Source organism: Patiria miniata, unplaced genomic scaffold, assembly GCF_015706575.1.
Source record: "Patiria miniata isolate m_02_andy unplaced genomic scaffold, ASM1570657v1 HiC_scaffold_18, whole genome shotgun sequence".
Lineage (NCBI taxonomy): Eukaryota > Metazoa > Echinodermata > Asteroidea > Valvatida > Asterinidae > Patiria > Patiria miniata.
The window spans coordinates 13,950,298-13,969,437 of NW_024037056.1; the positions used below are offsets into that span (position 1 = coordinate 13,950,298).

At 40.1% G+C, this 19,140-nt stretch overlaps 1 protein-coding gene across 1 annotated transcript; it reads left to right on the forward strand.

The window, feature by feature from the left end:
- Positions 1-1,992: 1,992 nt before the first annotated feature.
- LOC119724738 (gamma-aminobutyric acid type B receptor subunit 1-like) lies at positions 1,993-18,446 on the forward strand. The gene is made up of 18 exons (XM_038195928.1): positions 1,993-2,640; positions 4,091-4,231; positions 4,890-5,060; positions 5,417-5,518; positions 5,667-5,781; positions 10,619-10,767; positions 11,614-11,767; positions 12,205-12,299; positions 12,392-12,455; positions 13,002-13,094; positions 13,291-13,441; positions 13,573-13,705; positions 13,910-14,017; positions 14,993-15,115; positions 15,284-15,467; positions 15,653-15,801; positions 16,478-17,934; positions 18,343-18,446. The coding sequence occupies exons 1-17, from the start codon at positions 2,401-2,403 to the stop codon at positions 16,637-16,639; spliced, it is 2,334 nt and encodes a 777-aa protein (XP_038051856.1). The 5' UTR covers positions 1,993-2,400; the 3' UTR covers positions 16,640-17,934; positions 18,343-18,446.
- The last annotated feature ends 694 nt before the right edge of the window (positions 18,447-19,140 follow it).

Below are 19,140 nucleotides of genomic sequence, written 5' to 3' on the forward strand. Positions count from 1 at the left end.
AAATAGTCTGGTGCACAGCAAGATTCGACGACTTTTTTTCAGGATAAATGCGGCAGATATATGCACACAAGGCTACAGATGACGTGGTAAACCGAATCTACATTCTGTGTAATTTTTCTTGCAATCGAAACGAGATAGGACCTTTCTTTCGCACAAAAAAAATTTGGACACACAATTAGACACCTAAAACACTTTGCTGTCCACACTTTTATTTTGCAAAATGTTACTTCCGAACACTACGATGTCTTCAATGTTGCTGGTACCCTTCTATGCTTTTGCACGCATACGATGAAATGTTTATCCCGAAAGAAAAATCGTCAAATCTTGATGTGCATGTGCACATGCGCAGTTGGAATACCGAACTGGCTCATTGGAAACACATACAGTCCGAACTTGAGGAAGAATTTCCTTAATTTCTAGGAATGACTTTGTTTTTAAATGGATTCATTTTAAGGCTTATAATGCAATGATAATGGTAGGTACCTGTTTTGAAACTAATTGGAAAAGTACAAGTCTAAAATGAGTCTCCTGACGATGAATAGAACAGGCTAGTCGAAACGTTGAGACCAAACGCAAGTTCTTTTAGAGCTTAAAGCAGGACTGTTCTTATCAGAACTAAAACTACTTAAGCGAAAGTTGATAATTAACAGGACAAGTTCTTATTAGAACTAAATATCTAATACAGAACTAACATTAAAATAACTTTATACTAAATAAAAAGAATAAAATTATGTAATTGAAATTAACACTTTAATATAGTTAGCGTCTTTTGTCTTAAAAATAAACAGCAACATTAAAAACAAAACAAAAACGACATCAGGTTATTAGGGACTCCAATATCTCACTTGACCAATGCCTATGAAGCAATGAGTTATATATGATAAACAAAGTCGTCTGACATGGAACGACACATTCCAACGTGATTTCCTGCGTAATATACCTTCCAATGTAGGCGATCTTGCAATTTTTTTTCTTGGTAATATGGAAAGGTCTTGTGTTGTTGCAAGAACAGCCTAAGTAAATTTATGTAAATTTTGACTCTAGATGGAAACCTAAGTCTTTTACATCCTCCGACGACACACAGTCTCAAAGGTAGTTCGGCTTGTAGTGGTTATGAAAACGATTTCAATATTTCTTCACTCATACATGTACTTATAATAGATACGGGACCGGCTTTTCCATCGAATGTTCCCAAAGGTTTTTTTCGTCGAGAACGTGCGTTTCAGCCTGACTGTTAACAATAAAATGAAGACAACAAGCGGTGTTTATTTTTAACTTTAAAGGGAGACTTTCCAAATTGAATGAACAGGTCCTGGCACGTGCACTCTCTTTTCAAGAGCTGGATTAACATTTCAATGCTAAATGCATTACGCAGAGGCTGGGCCTGCATCAATAGGTTATAGCCTGGAGGTTGAGTCCTTGAGTTTTAATAATTAAATCTAACAGAAAGACTTCAAATGTTATTCGGCCACGCGCGTAGCTTACAAATTCATTTTGTCACTACGGTGGATATACATTGTGTATCTTTTGTTTTTTTCCAATGATGTTCATTTTCTCTCATCTTATACAAAAGGCCAACCATTACTCTGGAAACAAAACCGAATAAACAACATGCATCGGAGGAAACCATCCCCATTTCCGGAAGTTAAACGCTGCCTTTCATATCATTTCCTGACTCGATCTGTGTAGATATAAGCAGTGCGTTCGATTACTTCCCCCAGTTTACTCGCGCCTGGCTCCTCGCGTGATGACAGACATGCACAGTGGAGCTAACTAAACGAACGGTTTCGGGTAAAGTTTCGTGCAGAGCTGCTGGAAAGTTTTACTTTTGAGGCTGCATCCGAATCAACTGTCGATAGCTAGGTCTAGGTCCGCGCCCATTGAAAATACGCGGGGACGGGCTGACAATAGACGCAGCAGTAGCTCTGGAAGCACACGGCCTGAGGCGCCCGCCGGACGTCACGTTGGTGGCCATGTTGATTGCATGGCCTTATGGGATACTTACCCAACTATTAACCGGCTCGGCTAGTCGGTTACTTGGGCCAGGCTCGAGTTAGCGTGAGAAGGCACGAGAAAAGTAAATCGAACGCTGTCGCACTTGCACGAGTAAGCGCGGGGGAAGTATTCGAACGCACTCGCACTAATGTAAGGTTATCCACCTGCATATTAATTGATTAATAAAGTTTCAGAGCATTTCGATGCACTTTTCTAGACACTGTCGTGCGTCACTGACCGTGGCTACACTGTTATCATAGTGATTCGAGCTATTTACTTTGGATTATGCCTGCAGGCTCTGTCTCAGCACTGTGTGGTTCCCCTCATCCCCGACCATATTTCGTATAAAAGGATGAGCACTCTCCTTTTGTGCTTCAATGTTGATAGGGCACTCTGCCGAAAGACATGAAGATGTCATGCACCGTGTCCGTGCTCGTGTTCTGTCTCGTAATCGTCGCAAAATATCCCAGCGTTGATGCTTCAAACCAGACCAAGCTGTATCTGCTTGGGTTGTTCCCGTTGGACGGACCGTACGCCCAGGACCAAGCGATCCAGCCGGCCGCCCAGCTAGCTCTTCAAGACATCAACGCTAACCCTGATATTCTTCCTGACTACGAGTTGGTCATCATACCTAGAGATTCGGGGGTAAGATACAAATTGTTTGCTTTTCTCATGCAGTGTAAAGACATGGACTAGGGTGGAGTAGTGGCGCAGTGCGTAAAGCGTTCGACTCTTAACGCAGTGGCTCGGGTTCGATTCCCTGCTGAGGTCATTTTGTGAGTAGTGTTGTTCGTTGAATCTACCCGGTGCCACGAGGGTCTTTGTACGGTTTTACCGGTTTTCCTCCATCAGCATAAGATCAACACTTCGATCTGGTTGTGCTCCGTGGTCCGACACGGGTTGTATGATGACTGCTTAAGGCGCCTTTACATGTCTTCGGCTCAACCACAAGGTAGCCGCGTCCTTTTATATGATAATGTGAGCAGATTCCCTTATTAATTAGGCAAGACAACGGCCTCTTGACCTCTAGATTTTGACCAATCAGCGGGCACTTTCTACATCGGGTCCTCGGTCATTCACCCGTTTCGCGTCAAAGACAATGGATGAAAAAAAAACCTGTGTCACGCGCTCTGTATCATGTTACGCGATAATGCGCCCGGCTGTTGTTGTAGTACAAAACACTGTATTGGAATTGACCAATCAAACCATTTAGTCCGGATTTGAGAATGAAATGACGTCACGATTTTGTAAAGTCGACTCCGATTGGCTGGCGCATGGCTTGCATATATCTGCATGTCTAGACATATCAGACGTTATACAGGGTAACGGTGATACTCAGACTAAGTATGGTGTAGCCCCCATATGTATTTGTATTATTATTTATAAACTGTGCTTAAGTCAGGCAGTCAAGTTGGTATTTCTGCGTCGTCCTCTTTGATGACCCGGGTTCGAATCCCCACGTCCGAATGGATTACATGTCCTTTCCTACCTAAATCCGTCCCTATTTTGGGTTTCCTTTTACTACTCTTCATTGTGTTCAGGATGTTTAAAGCTATTTTCAGAAGTCGACTCAGGCTACAGATTTTGGTTCCAGAGTTGTAATGACTTAATGCTTTTCGAAAAGATTTGTGTTATTGCTATAATTGTAGATCATGGTATACTGATCGTGGTTTTTATTAATCAGAATTGTGTTTGTGTTTTTTTTGTTTTGCTTGTCACGTCTAATAATTCTGCGTGCTTACGCAGCAAAATGGCTTCAGAGTTTGTGGGGTCTCTCACTGAAGACTGGCACGTGCTGATAATTAGAAATAAAGGTTTGCCCAATTATGCCTTGTTCAAAATGGTATTATTTATTCCAACAAAACACGATCGCTTTTTTTTCAAACTGCATTTCCTTTTAAACTTGGTATATTGACGTGTTTATTATTATTTTGCTCATGTCATCAACCTTTCACAGTACTGCGTGTACTTTATACCAAGAAAATATCAACTTTCTTTTCTGAGGGGATTTAGTGCCAAATCAAGGCTAAATAAGTTGATTTTGTCGAAGACAAAAACAAAATGAACCTGCCTAGACAATTTGTATTCTCTCCAGTGCGACGGAGGCAAGGCTATTAATGGAATGTTCAGGGAGCTGTACAACCAATCAACCACTAAGATCATGATCATCGGTGGGTTCTGTTCTGTTGCCACCGAGCCTACTGCGCAGGCGTCGCATCACTGGAACCTCATCCAGGTTAGAACGACAGAGGGCAGCTCATCTGGGGCTGATAAGCAGATACAAATTGCTTAGCAAATGTATGTCTTAAAGGGATCTGACACGAATCTGACTTTGAATTTTTTTTTTTTTTTTTGCAACTTCGTACTCCTCTGAAAATGTATGGACACTATTTGACATCCTTTTTGGTTAATTTAATGAAAACTGCATTTTTTTAAACATCATATATTGTCCATGCTTTTCATGATACATGAGGGCGCTGTTGCTTGATGTCATTTCAGTCCCTCATCCAGATGCTGCACAAGCTTTGATGAGATTCTTCATATAAGTAGATGTAGTTCTCAAGAAGCCTTTAGAAAGAGGGTATATGCCATTCTGTCCTAAAGACAGCTAAGCTAAGACACTTGAAAGGTCAGAGAGGCAGACAGTCAGACAGATCTAGACAGACCGCACGACAGACGGACATCCCACACGACAGACAAACAGATACAGTGAGAGATTAGCAAATAGACATTAAACTGAACACACAATCCTAGGTATTGGGTGTAAGAGAAATTATGAGATAGCACAAAGGGCAAACAAACAGTTAAAATCCGAAGGAAATGAAATGTACATAGTTTTGTTACCTTATTCACTGTCATCTTCAAAACCTTTGATTTTTATTTCCGTTGCAAAGATCTCCTACGCCTCAACTTCACCAAAGCTGTCCGACCGCGGTCTCTTTCCTCGATTTTTCCGCCTGGCTCCGACTGACTTTGTGATCAACGCTGTCAGGGTCGCCTTGTGCAAACAGTTCAACTGGAAGAAGGTGGCCACGATTCACCAATCTGCCGCCATCTTTTCCCTAGTAAGTTTAAGCATTTTCATCCCCCACGAAAGAAAAACTGTATTCGACTTCAGTGACGTCATCAGTGACGTCAATTAAAAAAACAAATTATGTTCTATCGAATCTTCAGTAAGCCCCACCCACCTTTGGTTCATGTACATTTTTCACAGTTCTTGTGACCGAGTTTGACCCATTTACCGCGGTCACCTGACCAAAAGTCGCGATCTTATTGGTCAATGCGCACTGTTGATGAACAGACCGGAAGCCAATCAGTATCGTGAATCGAAACAGTTATGATTTTCATGAACGAGTCCGTATAAATAATGCTGAGTAAGTGATTTTGTTTTTTGTTTTCTGGTTTTTTTTTAAACCTACAGACAATGGCGGCCTTTCACCGCGACGCCAAAGATGCCGGAATCGAGGTGATTGCAGCGGAAAGTTTTATTGATAATCCAACCACACAGATTGCAAACATCAAGGCAAGAAATTCACCTGTTCATTTTAGTTTGAATGAAAAAATAACTTGAAATGATTTCTTTTTAAAATTTCCATATCTCTGTCTGTGTTTTTGGTCACAATGCCATGTACTACTCACTGTTTCTTGAGAGTAAGCCTCTGTTGTTGCAGAATATTGGAGCTCGCATCATAATAGGAGCTTTCTATGGCTACATGGCCAGGAGGGTTTTCTGTGCAGCCTACCAACAGAAGATGTATGGCGCCAAGTACGTCTGGATTTTGCCAGGTCAGTAGATTTATTAATATTCGTGCATGAGACTGTATTGGTTCTGTTAGCTGTATAGACCCAGCCTCGTCCCCAGGGTGTCCAGCAGTACGCGCCCACCAGTACCTGCTCTCTCACCCTGGTATTGGATCATTTGCATGTGCAAGATTTTTGAACACGTATGCAAATGAGGAATAGTCTGGTGCCTGCATGTGCGTTACATTAGCGTTTGCTTTTGTATGCGGTGTCTGGGGTAAAAACCAGAGTCAATTCGTCGCAGCGCGAGCATGGCGTGAGTTTCGAAAACCGGCACGATTTATTGAATTAAACTGTTACGATCTTATCGAGAAACATGCAGTATCACATTTCATATTAATATGAGCATATTAATATGAGCAAATTGGGAAGGAAACGAGAAGGCGTGGACGTCATGATCGCAAAAACAGTATTCCATCTATTGTCTGCAAGACATCCATTGTTCAGACTCCATGCAAGACAGGTTTAGGGCTGAGTGGGGGCTGGACTGTTACTTCTCTTCTTATAAAAGTAATGCCAGAGGCGTGGCTATTCTTTTTAACAATACGTTCGATTTTAAAATTCTTGGTTCCAATATTGATGTAAATGGAAATTTTTTGGCTCTTAGTCTTAGTTTGGATACACATAATCATAATATTACGCTGATTAATTTATATGGTCCAAACAGGGATGATCCAGATTTCTACGAGAATATTAATAATATTATTTCTGAGTTTGATAACCCTCACACAATTATTTGTGGCGACTGGAATTTAGTTTTAGACGGAAATTAAGACTGTGATAATTATCTTCATGTCAACAATCCTTTAGCAAGAAAGAGGGTGTTGGGTCTATGTAGGGACCTTGACCTTATTGACCCGTGGCGTATTCAAAACCCAAACTGCAGGAGATATACTTGGAGACAGCATTCTACACTGAAACAGTCTAGGCTGGATTTCTTTTTAATATCTTCTGAACTTAGTTCCAATTTTGTTTCATCTGAAATTGAGCCAGGTTATCGGACAGACCATTCCTTGGTTGATATTTGTTTCGATTTCAATCAGATCGAGAGGGGACCAGGTTATTGGAAATTTAACAATTCGCTTCTTGCAGATAAAACTTATGTTGACCAGGTGAAAAAAGTTATTACTGATGTTGTAGAAACTTACGCAGCTTTCCCTTATTTACGCTCGAATTTACACACCATTCACCCCAGAGATATTCACTTTATTATTAATGATCAACTTTTTTTTGAAATGCTATTAATGGTGATTAGAACTAAAACAATTTCTTTTGCAGCCTGGAAGAAAAAGAGTGCTTGCAGAGATGAATCTCGTCTCGAAAACGAAATTAAAGATTTGTCTAATAAGGTTGCTCAAGGTGATGATAGTCTGTTGGGTACATTGAAGTCTAAACAAACTAGCCTTGTTAATCTTCGTAAGACTAAATTGGATGGTGTAATGATTAGATCTAGAACAAGGTGGATGGAACACGGTGAAAAACCATCCAAATACTTCCTTAATATGGAGAAACGTAATTGTATTAACAAGACTTTTAATCGTGTTATTAATGATGATGGTACAGAATTAAAATCCTCTAGGGATATTATACAAGAGGCACGTTATTTTTATAAAAAACTGTACTCGTCTTCAGAAGGGGAAACAACAGTAAATTTACAATCTATTTTTGAGAATTCTGACTCTCCAGTTCTTTCAAATAAGGTACGTGATAGCATAGAGGGCCCCCTGTCCCATCAAGAAATATTAAATGTTTTGAAGAACACAAAAAATGGTAAGTCCCCGGGCTCAGATGGTTTTAGTTTTGAATTTTACAAGTTTTTTTTCAACGATTTATCGTGGTATTTATTACGGTCCCTTAATTTTGGTTATGAAACCGGTGAACTTTCTATTACTCAGCAGTACGGTATTATTACTTTGTTGCCTAAAGGGGATAAACCTCGTCAATTTTTAAAGAACTGGAGACCGATCTCACTATTAAACACTTCGTACAAATTAGCTTCTGGATGTATAGCAGAGAGACTTAAAACATGTCTCTCCTCTCTCATTCATGAAAATCAAAAGGGTTTCTTGCAAGGGCGTTATATTGGTGAGAATATTCGTTTAATGTATGATTTGCTTAATTATACAGAAAAACATAAGATTCCTGGTATGTTTTTATTGATTGACTTCGAGAAAGCTTTTGATTCTGTTTCACATGATTTTGTACTCAAAATTTTGAACCAGTTTAATTTTGGCCTTTCTATACAGAAATGGTTTCGGGTTTTTTACAGTGGAGCGACAGCTTCGGTGTTAGTAAATGGATTCTTATCGGAATCATTTAAAATAGGGCGTGGCTGTCGACAAGGTGATGGTTTGAGCCCTTATTTGTTTCTTTTGTGCGCCGAAATTATGGGCATGATGGTTCGTTGTGATAAGATTTTAAGGGGAATTCAGGTAGATGGCAGAGAATATAGACTTTCTCAGTATGCTGATGATACAGTATTATTTTTAGACGGTTCAGAGCGTTCTTTTGATAGAGCCTTCAAGATTTTGGGCGATTTTGCTAGCATTTCTGGTCTTAAAGTAAATATTGAAAAAACAAATGCGGTGTGGATTGGTGGTAATAAGGGTCGACAGAAAGGTCTATGTGATCATATTAATGTGAAGTGGTTTGGTCCTCAAGATTATTTTAGGGCACTTGGTATTGATTTTTCCACCAACCTTGATAATATGACGACTGTGAATTATAATAGAGTTTTTGATTCTACTTGTAGTTTAATTGACCAGTGGTCTAGAAGAAATTTAACCGTTCTTGGCCGTGTTACCATAGTGAAGTCGCTTATTTTATCCAAATTTACTTTCCTTATTTTGTCACTCCCTGATCCACCTTTGTATTTAATTAAGAATCTAAATGTTATGTTGTATAAATTTATCTGGAAAGGTGGTGATAGAGTTGCCAGGAATCAGATGATTCAGAATTATGGTCATGGGGGAGTTAAGATGATTGATTTGCGATCCTACATCAGCGCTCTTAAGTGTACTTGGATCCGTAGATTATTGAACACTAAGGCCTCAGCTTGGCCCAATCTGTTTTATAAGATTACTGAAATTGAGAATGTGCTTTTTGTGGAAGGCGGTCATTCTAGTATTGTTCATTCACTTAAGAGGACAGCTCACCCTAACCAGTTCTGGATTGACGTTCTCAATGCTTGGAGTTCTTTTGTGCAATGCCATGTGCCAGTTAATCAGAATGATCCTCTTAGCAATGTTTTGTGGAAGAACCACAGAATTACGATTGGGAACAATTGCATTTTTTACAAACACTGGGCAAACAAAGGGGCAAACTTTGTGTCTGACCTACTTGACGATAAAGGTGCTTTTTTGAGCTTGGAACGCTTTATGTTAAAATTCAGTATTAGGACTAACTTTCTAGAGTATGGTGGAGTTGTCAAGGCCGTCAAAAATTCTTTTCGTGATCTACTTAAAGGGGTTAAGTCAAATATTTGCTTTCCTTTTATCCCATTTAATTTTGAGATACTTTTGTCAGATAAAAAAGGTTCTACCCGTATTTATCATATTTTAACTTCAGGAAAAAAGGTTGCGAGTAAGTTCATTGACAAATGGGAAACAAAATTGAGTATCAAATTCCCTGCCACTAAGTGGTCGGTTTTCTGCAGTATGCCCTTTACGATTACTTGTGATACAAAATTACGATGGTTTCAATACAGATTGGTCCATAGAATCCTGGGCGTCAATTCTTATTTGGTAAAGATCGGTAAAGGGGAGAACGACTTGTGTTCCTTCTGTCATGTAGAAAAGGAAACTCTGATTCACTTATTTTGCACTTGTGAGATTTCTTTATCGTTCTGGACTCAAATTAGTGTTTGGATTAAGGAGACTTTGAATATTAATGTGTTTGTAGATTACGAGATGATTTTATTTGGCATACTTAACAAAAACTGGAGCGCCCTTAATTTATGTCTTCTCCTATGCCGTTACCACATTTACAAAATGAAGATGAATGGTAGTAAACCGTCTCTTTTAGTATTTAAGAATGAGCTAAAACGATACTATGTATTGGAAAAATTTATATTTATTACAAATGGTGATCTTGCTAAATTTAATGCGAAATGGGATCCATTCTCTCTTTTATGTAATGATTAATATATTATTTGTTTATAATTATTGTAAAACGCAAGAGAAACGTTTCTTCTGAATAAATAAGTTTCCCCTGAGGAAAAAAAAAAACAAAAAAAAACAAAAAAAAAAATGATCGCAAAAACACGTACTGCACGTTGTGATTAACACCAAGTACACGATACAAATCTATTACTAGCCAATTGCGGTATCGAATCAGGACATAGGAAGAGAGTTTCCTATCCAGGGCTTACTATTGGAAACGAGGTTGGAAATAAAGTAAGCACTGGGGACGAGGTTGGTATAGACCTTTATCATGCTGCCTCCGTTTCAGTCATGTTCCCTGTATCAAATAACATTACTGAATGATAATTTTTTTCAGCTAAAAGGAACCAGGCTATTTTTCCTTCCAGCCTCGCTTTGGTTACGTTGATTTGAATGGGGGAGGGGAAAAAATGGCCGCAGCATGATAATGGTCTCATTAGTTTCGAATTTGTAGGCCTATACTGTGTTACTTCTGTTTTGATAATTATGCTTCTGGGTAGGCCAAGCTGTATTGGTTCTATATGTTAAAAATAATTGGTTTTGCGTTTGAGACTATATATTGGTAATTTACTCCGTTCTGTATTGGTTTTAGGCCTACCGTATTAACTTACGTTACTTCGTTGCTGCGTATCTATTTGTATTATTGTGTTTGTTGTAATTAGACTGGTTGCAGTGGCGTTGGTGGCGGGACCCAGACGACGCCATAGACTGCACGCAGGAACAAATGGATGCCGTTACTGCCAATTACATCGGCATCATCGCAGAGAGTCTGCCATCTGATTCCAACCGAGCGCCCTCTCTGTCTGGAATGGTAATAGTTGTCATTCAGCACCGCAGTAAATCCTTACGATTGAGGGCGCTATAACCATGCCATTGTTAAGAAATAAACATAAATGAAAGATTACTGTCGTGGGTAAACTGAAAACGTTATTCTTTGCAATGTCTCATTCTTAGATGATTTTAGATTGATTCACTGAACGAGATTTTCTAGCATATTTAGCCAAGCAAATTAGGGTCACTGCAGCGCCCCCATTTAGCCGAATAGAGCGCCATCAAGTGATAATTACAAAGAGACAACTATTTTGTCCCATTTCGGTTTTGCGGTAACACCATGTGGTAATAACTACTGCTTAGAAGATATTAGTTCTGAGAAGAACTTGTCCTGCTTATTATCAACTTGCTAAGTAATTTTTGTTCTGTTTAGAGTCTCCTGACGATGACTAGAGCAGGCTAGTCGAAACGTTGAGACCAAAGACAAGTTCTTTTAGAACTTACAGCAGGACTGTTCTAAACAGAACAAAAACTACTTAGCAAGTTGATAATAAGCAGGACAAGTTCTTCTCAGAACTAATATCTTCTAAGCAGTAGTTATTACCACATGGTGTTACCGCAAAACCGAAACGATACCGATACCCCACCATGCAAAGCCTCAAATCTTATATTTTGTCCCAATGGTGTATACGAGAAAAAGGTCGACATTCTGGAGCCGAACTGCTTTTTTGTTTGCTCAACGTTTCGGCAGCTGGTACTTTGTGGTGACGCGTGAGATCTCAGTATCGGTGAGAGGTGGGGGAAACAAATAAGATTAGATTGACTAGCACCATTTAAAAAGCGACCATGATTTACTGACAGTGTGTTTTCTTTTACTATTTTGCAGTCTACTAGCGAATTTCTGGAGAGATTTAAAGTCATAGCGGACAACGAGCATCCCGAGACGATGACGGGTTTCGTAGAGATCTCCTTCACCTACGACAGCGTCTGGACTGCGGCGCTAGCCCTCCACGAGGCAGAGCGGAGGCTCCGACAGTTGGGTAGGGGTTTCTACTTTTGATCGTAGAGCAAGGTCTTCTTTAGTCAGCGTTCTTCCTCTTCAGACCTCAGAAATTCAACGTGTCATTCTTATGAAATTTGGGTGCTTGTATAGATTCAAGTGTCGATGATTAGTAAAAATGAAAGGTACTAACTTTATCAAACAAAGAGTTTAGTATAAACTACGGTCAGAAATGCGCCCCGCTCCTTTCGTCCGTGAGTGAGCGCGAATGAATGAAAATAAATTATCTTTTTAGTGTCCAGCATATCGTAAACTTAACATTTAGCAAGAACGCTATATGTGCGATTATCATATTAATTAATGGCGTGAAACTTCGCAAAGTCTCAGTCTAACAACTTACAAAGGCTTGGCTCAAGTTGTAATTCCGTCCTTACTGGAATAAATGTCGAATTTCGTTTCGTTTTTCTTTAATTTCAGAACCATCAAGAACGCTGAAAGAGTTCTCTTACGACAGTTTGACTGCTCAGATTATTTTTGACATCATCAGTAATCTGACGTTCCAGGGGATATCGGTAGGTTTTTTTGACATAAAGAAGAATTGATGAGTGGTGTGAAATTGTTGTGTCTCTGTTTAATCAATATGTGTATTCCAATATTTTTGCAGGGTCCTGTAACATTCGCGCCCTCTGGTGACAGAGTTGGTCTAATCCTGCTCAGACAGTTGCAAGGTAACTTACAGTGTGCACTGATAGTAAATGACGAATTGCGCCCTCAACAGTTATATTTTGTAAATGTCATCTAAAAGATGGATGCCAGAGTTCGTTTTGGATCCCATATAGTTTATGACAAATCCTTCCCTTGACCTATATACTTTGCTACCAAGAAGCATGTAACAGCTATAAGGTCCGATGATACCTTTGGAGTTAAAAACTTCTCAAACTGAGTCTTCATGTTAGAATGCTTTAACTCCATGTAGATAAGTACACTAGTACAACTGTTAATACGGGCGATTCACAATAGTGCGCCTCCAAGAGTTTGCAACGCGCAGGCCAATCACAATGCGCGAAATCAGTCGACCTTTTCCAAACGCGCATTGGGTTGACAGATTTTGCGCATTGTGATTGGCCAACGCGTTGCAAACCCTTGGAGGCGCATTATTGTGAATCGCCCGTACTGAATCCGTACTTACATTGCCGATACCAACACGAATATTTATTGTCTTATACCGATTCTGATATAATCGAAACTCACTTAAGATATTTTACATCAATCAGATGGTAAACGTATAAACATTGGAATGATGGACCCGACAGTCGGCTCAGGGGAAGATATCTCGTGGAAGGGATACCAACCAATTTATTGGTCAGGTAGGTAAAACATTTTGTCGTACGTTCCTTAATTGTACAACTTCTAGCAACGTCGAACTCTCTTCACGAACTCTCTTTGCGATTCTTTTAGAACAGGATCAACGTTCGCATGTGTTTAATTTCATGGCATGTTACTGCAACTTTTTATCAGGTACTAGCAAGAGAGTGTTCAAACTTATTTCGAAACCATTTCCAGGTGGGGCGACCCCTATCGACTTCATGATCGAGCGAGAAGATCGGCAGACGATACAGCTTTCACTTTTCCTCGCCGGCGCCATCTTGGCTACAGTTGGGATCGCTCTGGCTTGCTGCTTCCTGGCTTTCAACATCCACTTCAGGAAGCTGCGGTAAATATTCAGATTCATCGATGTTTGATATTTGATAATAGAAAAAGCATCAAATGTAAGCGTCTTTTTGTTTGGCGAAAGAGGGCGCTGTTGCCTTTGTTTAAAACACTTGTTTTCTTGGTGTGATGAAGCGTGATCAAGATGTCGAGCCCCAACATCAACAACGTGATGCTGATTGGTGGAATGCTAGCCTACATCTCCATCATCTTTCTGGGTGTGGATACCAACATTGCATCCACAGACACTTTCGTGTGGATGTGTAAGGTAAAGAACGAGACTCTGTAGTCTTTGTTTTAAGAATAAGGGCCTCCGTATAGCACTAAAGACAATATAGGCTTACTATTGGAATGTTACCCATTCCAAACTAATTCAACCACGTGCACAATAATTATTTCAAACAAAATACCTTATTGACATGTTAGTCCAAAACTCCTATCACCTCGAATTGATCATTTTATCAATTCTCAGGCCAAGACCTGTTGTCTGTCCATCGGGTTCTCCCTGGCCTTCGGCTCCATGTTCAGCAAGACCTGGCGAGTCCACAAGATATTCACCAACAAAACAGTCATCAAAACCGTACGAAACAGGATTTTCTCTCAATTATGGAGCATTTTGTTTTCTGAGTGTATTTCTGAGAACCAAGTTTGCCTCGTATTGTGGCATGGCTTAGATATGTTAGAAAAATAAAGGTGGTGCTATGACAACGCATTCTTTAAAATATGAATTAGTAAAAATAACACATATTGAAGCAAAAAAATTATCCCATTTCGAAAAATGTAGGCCTACTTTAAATTTAGTTAAAAATAGTAAATATTAGTGTTTGAATCGAATCATGGAGGAATCAAATTGATAATTTATTAATCCGTGTCTTTTCTAACCAATAATGGCGTCGTCATAATAATTAGTGGCCTCATTCGTCCAACATTATTTTTGGAGATACGAATCAGTAAGAAAAACATGATTGTTGAAGCAAGTTTTCAAACTCGTAACTTTACTTCAGCGTAAAGGTAGATATAGAAAATATTAATTTTTCAATCGAAACAGCATGTTAACTTTCGTCTCTAAATATGAATTTATGTCTGTTTGTTGACTAAAATGGCGTCTTCATAGCGCCCTCACTCGGTCAAAAATATGTCTGAAGTACTTTGCTACGGCTAGATACATGGGCGTTGCCAGGATTTTTTCTAGAGGGGGGCAAACAAATTTTTTGCCAAAAAAATGCTTGTATTTCTCAATACATTCTCGATTTATCAGTTTTAGAGGGGGGCAGGGACATTTTGCCCCCCCCCCCCCAACTCATTAAATTTACACCACTTTGTCTTCTCGCCTCTTTTTCTTTCTTTTTTGTTTTTCTTTTTTTTTCTTCCTTTTTTTTTTTTTTTTTTTGCTTTTCCGGGGGGGGGGGGCAAGTGTCCCCCCTTGCCCCCCCCCTCGCGACGCCCATGGCTAGATATGACACATGGGGCTATGGAAAGTGGCTGCAGCGGTTTCCATAGGCGCGTGTGTATTTTCCAGCCATAGTCAAGTAATTTGGACACAACCTTTCTCTAGGTGGTGAAGGATCAGCGACTGTTCGGCAGTCTTGCCACTCTGGTCGTCCTTGATGTCTTGATTCTGATCTTGTGGGAAGCGCTAGATCCACTCGTTGCAACTGAACGATTTGGAGCAAAAGTGGTACGTAAACAACCAGGGTTTCAATTGTTACCGTCATTGTGGAATAATTGTTATGGTGTAAAAAAAAAAACGATCTCGGCTTGAAATTTTCTGGTAGGACTTTTCAAACCACGTTTCTTCAAAGTACAAGGACATGTGATTTTTTTTTAACTTAATCTGCGTTTTTAGATTGATGACGAAAATGATGACATCGTCTACACACCAATCCGTATGATGTGCGAGTCTAGCAACCAGACCTACTGGATTGGTGCCTTCTACGTCATCGATGGTCTGCTGTTGATATTTGGAGCTTTTCTGGCCTGGGAGACCAGGAAAGTCTCCATCCCAGCGCTCAATGACTCCAAGTACATTGGTAAGAGCAAACCAAAAGCATCGATGAAGCATATAATTGAACTAAATGGAAAATGGCCTCATCTATTCGCTTACGAAGCTCTGTTTGTCACTAGAGAGGTGCAATGACTGTTTATGCAATCGCAATGAAATATTTATCGTTTTCCTTTGCACTCATTGTAAACCCTTTTAAAAATGTATTTCTAGGCATCTGTGTCTACAACGTCTTGATCCTTTCCTTCGTTGGCGCTCCGGTGTCGTTTATTCTGGAGGAGCGAAACGCCCACTACGCCCTGGTAGCTACCCTGATCTGGCTGGCTACTACCCTGACTCTCTGTGTGGTGTTTGTTCCAAAAGTAATTATATCAACCTTTGATTTATTTAGTCGTTTTAGCGCCCTCACTTGCTCAAAAGGATGTCCCATTGTCTTATGGGCTCCTGGCACGAACAAAAGAGGACGCTTTAAAAAAAAAATATGGATAGCCCCGTGGACGGGAGACACAGTGTGCGCGTACCAGTTTGCACGCGAATTATTTTATTCTGCACATGCACAAAGCCATAATGTCTTCGCTCGTCAGCAATGCGTTTGAATGTGTCTCCCAGTTGTCTCCCCAACTCTCCCTTTCTTACCGTTGAGGGGGTACTTGCTGCTGTATTATGGCCAAGTTCGCGCAAGGACTATAGTTGACCAATGGTTAACTAATGTTTGCCCGAACTCTGTCTAGTCAACGGTGGTTGACTACGCTAGTCGACTATTTGGAACCAGCCTACGGGGGTTGGTTGCTTCGCTGGTAACCAATTGCCGCGCGCATTCATAACGCTAGCAGAGAGCCAGGATCCAGAAGTTTTGCGACGACATTTTGACCAGCGTTTGACTAGAGACGTTCGCACGTTGCTATCAGTGCGCAGGCGTAAGGTACGTCACAAATCAACCACTAGTCGACTAATGGTCCTTGCCCGAACTTGGCCTATGCTGCTTCACTGTCTTCCTCCTTGAAATTATTATTACCAAGTTATTCATTGTGTCTATAGGTAAGGATGAGGAACGATGTGCAACCAACCCAAAGCGCCATCACCATGGTATCCCAGCTGAGCCAGAACCAACATGGCGGCAGCTCGGCTGACTCGACTGAGCTGAGGCAACTGCGGCAGGAAATACAACGAGTGAAGCAGAACTGCAAATGCTCGGAATGAACGCAAAATAAGGAGTCCGGACTACGTGCAGCTGCGCAACGTAGAGAAGATTGCACTTCATTTGACACTGGAGGCGCTGTTCATTTGGTACACTCGTAGAAGAAAGACTGGTGGGCTGGAATCTGTACAAGTTCAGCAAGGACAGGATAGATTTGAAATGATACTACTGATCACCCAATCCTATACATTTTAGAGATGAGTTAATGATGACCGCCACGATTGTTAATAAATACGATTTCACACGTGTGGAAACTATTTTGTTTGATTGTTCTTGCACGGAGTATTCGTACGCCGACGACAGGTACACCGTTATTATATTATTTTAGAAACAGTACTTGTCTCGAATATAAATCAATTATAATTTAGCCGGTTGATTTGGATAAGTTTAATGTTAATTTTGTTCACCGATGCTGCAGTCGGGCTCTGTTATTTTACAATGTTACATTGTGTACTAAATCTGTTTGGAACTAGACACGAACTGTAAGGCATGTTGAACACCGTACTTAGCGCTATAGGCCCTGCTGTTGTATTATTCAAATCTTGTATATTAGCGTCAAATTAGGGTTTATCGGAACACGGTAAGAAATGTAGTTGGCATTCTACATTGTATTAGCATCCAACTTTTCAATGCATATTTGAATGGGCTTGCTGATCATGAGTCGGAAACACCCGGCTGTCATTAAACAACACTTTCAAAAGTGCTCCCTCTTTCGTTGCGCCCGCTACCAGTGATCACATGTTATAATCTTTTTGTAGAGCCTGCAAGAATTATTTTCAATGCAAACTCCCCATATTATTGTGAATTGTTATCAATGTAATACTATTCACTGTTCAGCATCCCAAGCTTTTTTCCGCATATTTATTGTCAAAGAAAAACAATTAGTCAGGTTCTTATTAAAGGTCTTGTGTCCGACCTTTTAATTACCGATATTAATACGTGCACAATACATGTAATGACGTGGGGTCGGGCCATTTTAATTGTTATGCATACCGCGTCCGCCATTTCATAATACTAGACACAACCACGCTTGTGCGTGTCCCTTGAGATACACGTGACACTATCAATGATTTACTGCATGTTGTGTTGATACAGACAAAAATTAAACTCGTTACGTAATCGTGCAAATAATATCCACATAAAGTCCGCCCGGACACAAAAAAATAATCTTGTGAAATATGTTTGGTTTGTACCACTGTCAGGATATGTTGACGGTTTTTAGTTCTAACGCTTTCGCAATCGACGTAGAAAGATCAAGGAACTCGCTGGTTCTGTAAGATTTCTGAAAAGACTTTTGGTAAGTTTCTTTCAATGTTATTCTAAACCCCGCATGACATGTTTGTACCACATATTGGCACTTTAAAGATTAGATTTCCGCTTCTAATGTAGGCCTACATAATACATACACATGTTGAATGGTTTTATAACACGTGCCTATTGCGATACGGGTTGAATCCGAAACGAATATGTGTGTAATCTTGACTTAGTTAATCTCAGAGTGAAGCCTGAACTAAAAGTGTTGTACAGCTACAGGAATACAGAGGAAATTGTTACGATAGTTTTGAGTAGAAATACCGTTTATCAATTTGCATAGGCCTGCCTTAACAGAACTGAGCAATTGCAGGTTTGAAAAGGAGTCTTATCTATACAGTAATTGTGACATTCCTTTTAGTACGACACATGAACATAATTTGTTTTCTTGCAGCAGCTGCAATCCTAAGGTATGGTCGACGTCAAGGGAATCATCAGAGTCAGTACGATTAAGTGAAAGGTTTGGTTGGTCGACATTTTGTCTGGTATCAGCCTCCAGAATGATCAAGAAGCCGTATTTATACTGGTCCACAGCCCAGGCGATTTTTGGACTGTTCGTCACCGGGCTGGGGATTGCAGCTATTATGCTGGGCTGTAAATTCAGTGACAGTGCCGTTCCTCTGTGGTCGGGGGCTTGGGTAAGTTTAATTTTCACTGGTAAATTTCACACAGATGTTCTCACTCGAGCAGTTAATGGGGTTTTTTTTATTAGTCATTTTGTTCAGGTCAAGATTCGCGTTATTATCTTGGAGTCAGATGTTGGTGGAGAAGTTTGTATAAAAAAAAGCCTGTGATGATTTATTTGAGTGATACTATGTTATTATTTGAGGAAATATGAGAAGTTGACAAATGGTGGCAGAGGTGGGATTGGGTACGTCGCCACTGATATTCGGCTTGCATTCCCTTTCATGTCTCGTGAAGTATAAAACCCTCCGTAGTGCAATGAACTTACAATTCTTTAATGTTGTTTTCTCCCTTTTAGTTCCTTATGGCCGGACTCTTGGGAATTTCTGCTTCTCGCAACACATACAACACGTGTGTGGTAAGTAATGCCTTCATATTCGAATTCAATTTATAGTTCCGAACAAAACTGTCCTGCGTTCTCTTCGGCTATTATGCTCATAATGCCTATATAATGACACATTTTGTTATTCACCGTAGCCTGCCCTAAGTGCAGTTTTCATCATCTTAG